Source organism: Dermochelys coriacea, chromosome 3 (genome assembly GCF_009764565.3).
Source record: "Dermochelys coriacea isolate rDerCor1 chromosome 3, rDerCor1.pri.v4, whole genome shotgun sequence".
NCBI lineage: Eukaryota > Metazoa > Chordata > Testudines > Dermochelyidae > Dermochelys > Dermochelys coriacea.
In genome coordinates, this window is record NC_050070.1 from 21010022 (window position 1) to 21022192 (window position 12171).

At 38.1% G+C, this 12171-nt stretch overlaps 1 protein-coding gene across 6 annotated transcripts in view; it reads left to right on the forward strand.

Moving 5' to 3' along the window:
- Nucleotides 1–12171, forward strand: part of LDAH (lipid droplet associated hydrolase) — a 173138-nt gene that overhangs the window by 65500 nt on the left and 95467 nt on the right. For all 6 annotated transcript variants that reach the window (XM_043510187.1, XM_043510188.1, XM_038395683.2 and 3 more), the window contains one exon: nucleotides 2909–3078. In XM_043510187.1, coding sequence (XP_043366122.1) covers nucleotides 2909–3078 — 170 coding nt within the window. The remainder of the gene's footprint in view (nucleotides 1–2908; nucleotides 3079–12171) is intronic.

A 12171-nucleotide genomic window follows, 5' to 3' on the forward strand; every position in this document is an offset into this window, starting at 1 on the left:
CGTTTCTCTCTCTCTCTCTCTCTGGTACTTAAATATATCTGAGTGCCTCGCAGCATTTGCTCAAGAAACTCCCTGAAAAAGCACAAGAACAAATCCGCACAGACACACCCCTGGAACCCCGACCTGGGGAATTCTATCTGCTACCCAAGATCCATAAACCTGGAAATCCTGGACGCCCCATCATCTCAGGCATTGGCACCCTGACAGCAGGGATTGTCTGGCTATGTAGACTCCCTCCTCAGGCCCTACGCTACCAGCACTCCCAGCTATCTTCGAAACACCACTGACTTCCTGAGGAAACTACAATCCATTGGTGATCTTCCTAAAAACACCATCCTAGCCACTATGGATGTAGAAGCCCTCTACACCAACATTCCACACAAAGATGGACTACAAGCCATCAGGAACAGTATCCCCGATAATGTCACAGCAAACCTGGTGGCTGAACTTTGTGACTTTGTCCTCACCCATAACTATTTCACATTTGGGGACAATGTATACCTTCAAGACAGCGGCACTGCTATGGGTACCCATATGGCCCCACAGTATGCCAACATTTTTATGGCTGACTTAGAACAACACTTCCTCAGCTCTCGTCCCCTAATGCCCTTACTCTACTTGTGCTACATTGATGACATCTTCATCATCTGGACCCATGGTAAAGAAGTCCTTGAGGAATTCCACCATAAATTTCAACAATTTCCATCCCACCATCAACCTCAGCCTGGACCAGTCCACACAAGAGATCCACTTCCTGGACATTACGGTGCTAATAAGCGATGGTCACATAAACACCACCCTATATGGTAAACCTACTGACCGCTATTCCTACCTACATGCTTCCAGCTTTCATCCAGATCACACCACACGATCCATTGTCTACAGCCAAGCTCTACGATACAACTGCATTTGCTCCAACCCCTCAGACAGAGACAAACACCTACAAGATCTCTATCAAGCATTCTTACAACTATAATACCCACGTGCTGAAGTGAAGAAACAGATTGATAGAGCCAGAAGAGTACCCAGAAGTCACCTACTCCAGGACAGGCCCAACGAAGAAAATAACAGAACGCCACAAGCCATCTCCTTCAGCCCCCAACTAAAACCTCTCCAACGCATCATCAAGGATCTACAACCTATCCTGAAGGACGACCCATCACTCTCACAGATCGTGGGAGACAGGCCAGTCCTTGCTTACAGACAGCCCCCCAACCTGAAGCAAATACTCACCAGCAACCACACACCACACAACAGAACCATTAACCCAGGAACCTATCCTTGCAACAAAGCCCATTGCTAACTGTGTCCACATATCTATTCAGGGGATACCATCATAGGGCCTAATCACATCAGCCACACTATCAGAGGCTCGTTCACCTGCGCATCTACCAATGTGATATATGCCATCATGTGCCAGCAATGCCCCTCTGCCACGTACATTGGTCAAACTGGACAGTCTCTACGTAAAAGAATAAATGGACACAAATCAGACGTCAAGAATTATAACATTCAAAAACCAGTTGGAAAACACTTCAATCTCTCTAGTCTCTCAATTACAGACCTAAAAGTGGCAATACTTCAACAAAAAAACTTCAGAAACAGACTCCAACGAGAGACTGTGGATTGGAATTAATTTGCAAACTGGATACAATTAACTTAGGCTTGAATAAAGACTGGGAGTGGATGGGTCATTACACAAAGTAAAAGTATTTCCCCATGTTTATTCTCCCCCCCCCCCGCCACTGTTCCTCAGACATTCTTATCAACTGCTGGAAATGGCCCACCTTGATTATCACTACAAAAGGTCCCCCCCCCCGCTCTCCTGCTGGTAATAGCTCACCTTAAGTGATCACTCTGGTTACAGTATGGTAACACCCATTGTTTCATGTTCTCTATGTATATAAATCTCCCCACTGTATTTTCCACTGAATGCATCCGATGAAGTGAGCTGTAGCTCACGAAAGCTTGTGCTCAAATAAATTTGTTAGTCTCTAAGGTGCCACAAGTACTCTTTTTCTTTTTGCGAATACAGACTAACATGGCTGCTACTCTGAAAACAATCTTTAATGTATCTACCCTCACAAAACTCCTTCATGGTAGGGAGATGCTACTATCCCAGTTTTACAGATGGGGAACTGAGGCACTGAGACGCTTGCCTGGGGTTAAACAAAGTCTTTAGTGGAGCAGAGAATTAGCAGTGATTGGTGAACTCGAAGAACTTGTGTAAATATATTTACAAGTTTATTAAAGTGGACGCAAAACAATATGTGTATATCTCTCTCTTGGTGTGTGCGTAAGCACCTCTGTGTTTTTAAATCTGAGATTTTGGTAGGGTTATTTTGAAGGTGGGGAGTATGGTGTTGAAGAAGTGGATTTTATATTATGCACTGAAGGCCCTAAGGTTCATGGTCCTTCTGACCTTTTCTGGAAACAAGTTCCACTGCTGTGGTCTGTTTGGAGAAAAAGTTCTATCTTAAGTGTGTTAGTTTTGATCCTTAGGTTTCTGGTTCCATTGTTCATGTGGTACACCGCTGTTGTGGTAGGTCATGATCACACAGGGTAAATTGTCCCTGAGGAACCTGAGTCAGTCCATAGAGTACGTTGAAGATCAGGACCGAAGCCTTGAATTTGATCTTGAATTGAATGAAAAGCCATTGAAGAGAGAGCATTGTTCTGGGGTATTGTGATCCCAGCCTCCCTGGATTACTGAGTCCTTCCCTTTCCTCAGTTAGAAGCAACATTTCACATCCTGTGGAGGTCATAATGAAGGTCTATGTTTATCAGTGGGTGATCACTCAACATAACAAATTATTTTCATTTCAGAGAGTTTCCTAGAGAAGTGGGGAGAGATGAGTTTGTGGAAATGCCCTTAAATAAAAGAATGTGTATTTGTTTTATTTTTCAGACACGGATATTAAAGAACTAGAGGATGTCTTTGGACTTCACGGACAAATTGAGCACAAGTTGGACTTCCTCAGAAAGAACGTGCCAAAAGATATGAAGCTTGTGCTGATTGGTCATTCAATTGGTTGCTACATCACCCTTGAAATGATGAAGCGGGCATCAGAACTCCAGGTATGTCAGCCTTGGGGAAGGGAAGTAGTGTTGCTCAGCAGAGCATCCCCCACGCTTAGCATTTGATTAATCAACAAAGACAATAATCGGATTCCACATCCTTTGTGTAGAAGCAGCATCCCCCCTACTTTCAGACCAAGTTCTTATTAAAGTAAATGACATTCAGTTACTTTTCGTGAGTGTCTGACTCCAGAAAAGAGGAGAGTGATACAGAAATATATGCTGTGATTTTTCCACTGTAAAAGCACCATGGGTAGCAATTTACACCCCTGCAAAAGAGGTATAGGGAACTGCTGCCAACTCAGAATAGTAATAATTCCCTATTTGTGAGATGAGATAGGTATTTGTGCAGGACTGATCTATCTCAAAGGATGCTGTGAATGTTAATTAACTTGAGTAATCTGGTTTGGTAATTCAGTAGTAATGTCATTATTGGCAGTGATGCCGTTTGATATGTTTACATTTTAATAACATTATGCAATATATCATTTGAATGGAAGATCACATAACATATACACTGCTGCATGTCATGGATAATTTTTTTTTTTTATTAAAAGGGATACTGCTAGCTAGTTTCAGGATCAACATGCACCTATCAATGTGTTTTGAAAAGCCTATGGTAATATGTGTCAAAATGTTTGCATAATTTTTCAAAATTTCCTTGAATATTTATTTATTATTTAAACATCCACTATCAGTGCCATGAATTCAAATAATAACCAATAGAATAATAGCCTAGTAAAATGAGGGCCTGATTCAATCTCAGATTGCTACTGCAATATAAATGTTTAAGAATAATACTTAGGGCTTCCATAGTGCTTTCATAACGTCAGAACAATTTGCAAACATTATACCTCACAAAATCCTAGTAAGCCAGAAAAGTAAATATTTCCATTTTACAGAAAGAGAAACGAAGGCAGAATAGTTAACTGATTTGCAGAAGGTTAGAAGGAGGTAGTGATGGTACTCGGATTGAAATTCCAGAGTTCCTTGCTAATAATCCTGTGCCGAGACCACTAGATATTTGATATCTCATTGTGTTATTGCATGAGAACCCAAAACTAAAACTAACTAATAACAAAAATTGACATTTTTTAAGGGAAGTGTTCTGGATCAGTCTGCTCTAATTGTCTGAAGATGAGTAAAATGCTAAATGTAAATGAAAAAAAATATAAATTGTGAAAAATGAATTAGAGATTTAAACATTTTTAATTATATAAAGTGTCAGTAGTAGTAGAGTTAGGACATTCTTCCTTTTTAAATGAAATACAAATGTACTAAAATTCTTGCTTTTCTGGCTTAGACCTAGTTTAGGCAGAGAAGTTTGGATGTGTGAGGGGGGAAGATCTCATATCTGATTTTCACATTTTCCTTTATATCTCAACATTTTCAATGAGCTCCTTTGTGTCTAATGTTTTCTAAATAGCAAGTGACTTCAGGCAGGGACATTCCTTTGAATGTGAGTGCCTAGCACACTGTCAACTCTTAGCAATAAATCACAAGAATTAATAATAGGGAGATTCTTTACTTCCCGTCCTCCCAAATATTCTCCTCTTCTTTTATATTAACTCCCTACCGGGACGGGAGCAGGAAGGCAATGCTTATATATATGTGTGTATATATATCCATTCACTTCTACATAACCATTTCCCCTGCCATTCAAGCTTTTTCTCCCTCTAAAAGAAACAGCAATTTTTTCAAAAACTGAAACCTTAACTTAACCCAATCTATTTCCACAGGCATAACTCATTCTGTGATTATAAACAAAGTTTTCTGAAGGAACTTATGTAACTGTTTTTTTGTTTGTTTTTGTTTGTTTGTTTTTGCAAGAAGGGAGTGTTCTAGAAAATATCACATGCAGTAATTTGTCCAGAAATATCAACTTTTCTTTGCTGTCCATATGTATGATTTTATTACTCAAATTGTTTTATCTGGTTTCCATTAACTATGAATTGTTGAGTAATTTTTGTTACACCTGGCCCGGTGGATACTGGCAGCATGATATTTGTCAGTGTGTTGAAACGTAGGTATCTTTAGGACACACTGAAACTTCACTGTGCAATGTGTGCTTGAAGTTAATCTATGACACGCTACATTTAAGATGCATTTAACAATAGAAAAATATTTGTGTAAGCCAGAGTGTTGTGCAACCTTTGTCCTTTTGCCAAAAATAAGTTAACTTATGTTTTATAATGTATGAAGTGTGATAATAAGAAACTTGTGTTTCCATCTCCCTTTTTATTTTTACTGGAATATTTTATTCCCACAAGATTTCAAGCACATATGTGAAGTTTAGTAGCTAGATCATTTGGTTTTATTTTTGTATAGTTCTTTTGTGATATTCCTTTATTGTATAAGTTTTTGCTTTGGTCTTAAATTCACTGCTTTTTATGAATCTTTCATTGCTCATGTTTTACTGTTCTGATCTGGAGCTAACGTGTTGTATATATTCTAGCAGTTCACTAGTTTTTATATCCTTAGTGAATATTTAGCAGGTTTAATTTTTGGTACTTAGTTTAAAACACTGTCATAATCTAATCAAATATTGTCCTCTTTATGACCAGTGATGAGAGAAACCTGATAGAATATGCTGGCAGGCATGAAAAGGAAGAAGTGACATCTCAGTAGCATTGTCCTTCAGCCTCTTTTGCACTCCATGGTTGCCCCTCAGCCAAAACTCTGGAGGCTTTGAGCTGTGCTAGAGTTTGACATCAGAGCTAGGAATGGTATGGGGATATTGTCAGGGATCACCCTATCGCCACAGCAGCATCCCCTGCCCGCCTCAGTCCTCTTGTCAGAATTCCAAGTAGGAGTATCTCTCTGTGTCCTCTGTGTGACTGCTTCTGTGTAGTACGGGAGACTCTGCCAATGGTATCTCCAATGAGAAAAAGGGCAATGCAGGGGTGGGAATAACCCTCCAAATGACTGCATTTTTCCCTTTTCTCCAGATGCTGAGTATCAGTATAAATGGATAGACAGTTAGATGAATGGCCTGGTTTATGGGTATGTATTTAAGAATAGTCAAAGAGTACCCAAAGCAAGGAATAGGCTTTCCTTGTTAATGGATGTATGTATAAGTCTAAACAAATAAATATTTTTTTGAATTCTGCTAATCTCTTGGCCTCAGTGATACCTTGTGGTGGTGAGTTCCACAGCTTAATTGTGCACTGGGTAAAAAGAAAAATGTGATTCCTTTTAGCAGTTTGTTCTGCTGCCTCTTTTTTTTTTTATTTGGATGTCCCTATATTCTTATATTGTGGGAGAGAGAAAATGGGACAAGCTAACTTACCCTCACTGTGCCAGTCATTCCTTGGTGTTCATAGATTGTAAGGCCAGAAGGAAACCACTGTGATCGTTTATTCTGACCTTCTGCGTGACACAGGCAATAGAACTTCTCTTTGAATTAGAGCAAATGCCTTTACCATGACCCTTCTTGGTAGTCTTCTCCAAACAAAACAGACCCAGTCTTTTTTCTCGTGTGTGTGTGTGATGATGATGACCAGAATTGAACACAAGTTTGAGGGCATCATTGATTGAAAACACTGTTATCCCATTCCATGTGTGCAAAGTACACCCCGCTCTTTATCCTGAGTGCTTAGAGCGCATTTAGAATCCAGCAACATGTCTGAGTAGTTCAAATTGTTCCTTCCAATGTATCTTCCGTTACATTAGTCAACAATGAATTCACCCACCCTGATGCAGTCCAATAACCCTGCTTTGTTGAGACTCTCTGAAGTTTCTCCAGTCTTGACTAACTTAAATAATTTTGTGCCATATGCAAATTTTGTTGCAGTTCATCCCCTTTTTCAGATCATTAATAAATATATCAAACATAGCTAATATGGATTGTTGGGCACCTCACTGTTAACCTTTTGCAGTGTTGAAAATTGATCCTTTATGCCCATTCTTTGTTTTCTTTCTCTTAACTAGTTTCCAGTGCATGAGTGAACTTTGCCTCTCACCCCATTATTAGTTACTTTTCTTCACACTCTTAAGGACTTAATAGTCACAGAGTGAGGGATTGTATCTAAGACCTTGAACATCCATATGCATCATTTCAACCAAATCTCCTGTGTCCATTATTTATGTATGTATTTTATTTATTTTTAATGCATCCAGAAAAATCAAGTAGATAAGAGAGGCACAATTTTCCTTTACAAAAGTCACTCTCTGATTATTCATGATCATATTATGCTCATATAGATATTTTGTCATTCCCTTTAATTTATCTGGTACAGAAAGAAGGCTTATTGGTCTACAATTCCAAGGTTGCTACTATCTTCTTTTTTCTTTTTCTAATAACAGGATATATATTACCCTCCATTCTTCCAGTTTAGGATCTGCCTTTAAGCCCAAGGAATCCAGCAGTTCTTAAAGTTCTTGAGAGCATTTAGGATTAAAATCAAACTTGGACAATGAAAATGGATTCCTTCAAGTGAAATCTTATGTATCCAAAATTGGCCAGTCCAGCTGCCATGCAAGACAGAATGCTTGGTGTCACCTACATTCCTTCAAATCTCAGTCCCTCCTTGATATATCTTTTCCTCTTGTATGTGCCTCTTGTATGTGTCACAGCCATTTTGTGACACATTTCATTGGAAGAGGACACCTTTGCCAGTGACCCTTCTGATGAGACCTCCAGAACCTCCTTAACCTTTGCCACTCTCTTTAGTGGTGTAGGGTTTTGCACTCTTTTAGGGCAGACTGTAGCAAATTGCCTGTACAACAAACTTTATTAAAAAATAAGGAGAGAATTATAGTAAAAGAAAATAAATGATTTGCATAACAATATGTATAGATTTGCACTCGTAAGCTAAGTGAAAGCATCAATTAGAAATAAAAGAAGCAGATGGGGAAAAAGGGGGAAACAGCAATTAATTTAAATTAGAATTCAATGAATTTAAATTAGAATCTATAAAGTATAGAAAATTGGGAAGCTGAAGATATCAGAGAAAAATGAATGGTTGGGAAGGGTAAGGCCAATAAAGAGGAGTTTTAGTGTATCAGAAACAACAGAAATCTTAGCAATGGTTTAGGCCCGTTATTGGATGGAGATGGTAAAAAGATGCAGAAAAGGCAGAAATGTTCAGTAAATATTTCTGTTTTGTATTTGGAAAAGCAGAATGATGTCCTTGTATCACATGAGGATGATGAAGTACTTTCTAGTACTTTTATGCTAAACATAATCTACGGATAAATATTTTAAAATCTGAGGGCCCTAGTAACTTGCACTCAAGAATTTTAAAAGAGCTGGCTTAGGATTTCTTATCTGTTGATATTAATTTTTTAATAAATCTTCGAATAACAAGGAAATTCCAGAAGACTGGAAGAGTGCTAATGTTAAATCAATATTTAAAAAGGGGCAAGTGGGATGATCTGGGTGTGAAATCATTTCCAGGCAATACATGGTTTTATTAATAAAAAAAATTGGCTGTCGATTAATTGCCGTTAACTCATGTGGTTAACTAAAAAAATTAATTGTGATTAAAAAAATTAATCATAATCACAGTTTTAATTGCACTGTTAAACAATAGAATATCAATTGGAATTTATTAAATATTTTGGATGTTTTTCCACATTTTCATTAATGTATTGTATTCTGTGTTGTAATTGAAATCAAAGTGTATATTATTTTTATTACAAATATTTGCACTGTAAAATGATAAAAAAAATAAATAATATTTTTCAATTCACTCATACAAGTGCTTGATAACGATCCAAAGCAGTGCGGACAGACACCTGTTCATTTTCATTCGTACGCTCCTTCATGCTTCGGCCACCATTCCAGAGAACATGCTTCCATGCTGATGATGCTCATTTAAAAAAAAATGTGTTAATTAAATTTGTGACTGAACTCCTTGTGGGGAGAATTGTATGTCTCCTGCTCTGTTTTACCTGCATTCTGTCATATATTTCAAGTTATAGCAGTCTCTAATGGTGACCCAGCACATGTTCATTTTAAGAACACTTTCACTGCAAATTTGACAAAATGCAAAGAAGGTACCAATGTGAGATTTGTAAAGATAGCTACAGCACTCAATCCAAGGTTTAAGAATCTGAAGTGCCTTCCAAAATCTGAGAGGGATGGGGTGTGGAGCATGCTTTCATAAATCTTAAAAGAGCAACACTCTGATGCAGAAACTACAGCACATGAACCACCAGAAAAAAAAATCAATCTTCTGCTGGCGGCATCTGACTCAGATAATGAAAATGAACATGCGTCAATCCGCTCTGCTTTGGATTGTTATCAAGCAGAACCCATCAGCAGCATGGATTCATGTCCTCTGGAATGGTGGTTGAAGCATGAAGGGACATATGACTCTCTTTAGCGCATCTGGCACATAAATATCTTGCGACACCGGCTACAAAAGCATCATGCAAATGCCTGTTCTCACTTTCTGGTGACATTGTAAATAAGAAGCGGGCAGCAATATCTCCTGTAAATGTAAACAAAATTTTTTGTCTGAGCAATTGGCTGAACATTAAGTAGGACTGAGTGGACTTGCAGGCTCTTAAATGTTGCGTAGTTTTATTTTTGAATGCAGTTATTTTTGTACATAATTCTACATTTGTAAGTTCAACTTTCATGATAAAGAGATTGCACTACAGTACTTGTATTAGATGAATTGAAAAATATGATTTATTTTGTCTTTTTACAGTGCAAATACTTGTAATAAAAAATAAATATAAAGTAAGCACTGTACACTTTGTATTCTATGTTGTAATTGAAATCAATATATTTGAAAATGTAGAAAACATCCAAAAATATTTAAATAAATGGTATTCTATTGTTTAAGAGTGCGATTAATCGCGGTTAATTTTTTTAATCACTTGACAGCCCTATAATAAATTAGAGGATAGGAATATAATTAATGCCTGTCAAATAGGTCTTGTCATATAAATCTGATTTCATTTTTTACCGGATTACAAGTTGGACTGATAAAGGTAACAACTTAAATGTACTATGCTTGCATTTTTGTAGGGCATTTGACTTAATACTGCATGAGATTCTGATTTTAAAATTTAGCACTCCATAGTATCACGGCACACATTACATTAATTAAGAACTGGTTAACTAACAGTTCTCAAAAAGCAGCCGTCAATGGGCAGAATCATCATCAAATGGGGATTGTTGTGGGGTGTGCCTGTCCTGTAGAGTACCCCTTTTGACCTAGTGGGGTGCTGCAGGCACTCCCTGCCTCTGTTTCCCTTCTCACAGAGCTCTTTAAGAACTCCACACAATCCAGATGGGTGTAAAACAAAAGTTCCCGGCTGGAGTTCTACTTCATTAAATCCCAAAATAACCTAGAAATAAAGTAAAAAGAAAAGGAGTACTTGTGGCACCTTAGAGACTACAAAATTTATTTGAGCATAAGCTTTCATGAGTTACTGCTCACTTCGCTTATGCTCAAATAAATTTGTTAGTCTCTAAGGTGCCACAAGTACTCCTTTTCTTTTTGCGAATACAGACTAACACAGCTGCTACTCTGAAACCTAGAAATAAAGTCTTCCCCCCCCCCTTGGGCTCAGGGATTGCACAGCCCTCTTCCTTGAGGCCTGTGGTCTCTGGGAAGGGTTCTCTCCCTTGAGAGCTTGTCCTTCTCTCTGAGCACCCTCCCTGCAATTGAGCCTTGGTGGCCTTTTTTTCAGGCCCAGGTGGCCATTGTTTAATTCAAGTAGGAGTAGAGAGGTTACCTCTGTATTTGGCATTGGTGTAACCACTGCTGGAATACTGTGTCCAGATATGGTATCCACAATTCGAAAAGGATGTTGATAAATTGGAGCGGGTTCAGAGAAGAGCCATGAGAATAATTAATGGATTAGAAAACTTGTCTTATCATTATAGATTCAAGGATAGTTTAACAAAGAGAAGATTGTGGGAGGAGTTGATTACACAGTCTGTAAGTACCTATACTGGGAACAAATATTTAATAATGGGCTTTTCAGTCTAGCAAACAAAGGTGTAAGATGATACAGTGGCTGGAAATTGAAGCTAGACAAATTTAGACTGGAAATAAGATGTAAATTTTTAACAGTGAGAGTAATTAACCATTGGAACAATTTACTCTGAGTCACGGTGATTCTCCATTGCTGACCATTTTTAAATCAAGATTGGATGTTTTTCTAAAAGACAAGCCCTAGGAATTATTTTGGGGACGTTCTATGGCCTCCGTTACATGGGTGGTCATACCCACAGAAGGACTGTATCCTGAGAAGCAGTGAGTCTTGAAAGAGATAGGGGAAATGATGGACATTAACTCAACACGAGCTCCCACAGTTGTGCTGTGGCAAAAAGGAATAATGTGATCCCTGGATGTAAAAAAAGGGGAATAATGAGTAAAAGGGAGATTATTTTAATTCTGCATATGTCACTGATGAAACAATACAGGACTACTGTGTACTGTTTGAGTATCCACATTTTAAAAAGGATGTTGAAAAACTGGAGAGGATGCAGAAAAGAGCCACAAAATTATTCCAGAGCTTCAGAAATGTCTTGCAGTGAGAGAGCTCACGCTGTTTAATTTCTCAAAAAGAAGATTGAGAGGTGAATTGACAGACCTACTTCTGTCTCCACACACAGAACTGCTCCTTTTGTTCCTCAGTAACAGCCTGAATCTTCTTCCATTGAAGTCAGTGGCAAATTTCCCATTGACTTCAGTGGGAGCAGGATTGGGTCATAACAGAGGTAAATAAAAAGTTAGTCACAATTCCTTTGCCAAGTGATGTATTATGATAAAAAATTTAATCCACTGACCCCTTGAGTTAATAATTTAGATTCAATTGTGTTGAAAGCCTGATTATGAAGTTGGGAAGTATTTTCATAATGACAGGAAAGAAAGAAGTCACCACAATATTAAATAAGGGCCTCTTATGAGAAAACAAAATTCTTTAGTATAGAATTGCTGGAAATCCAAGAAGGACTATGGGATCAAAAGAGGGAAATTTATTAACAATACATGAACTGCTAGAATTATCCTTATGTGAGTGTCTGACCTTCGAAATAATCAGAGATTGTTATCAGCAACATGGAAGGATAAGCGGAAAGAGTGTAAGGGTCATGAGGTTTTTATTTTTCTGATGAGATTATGACCC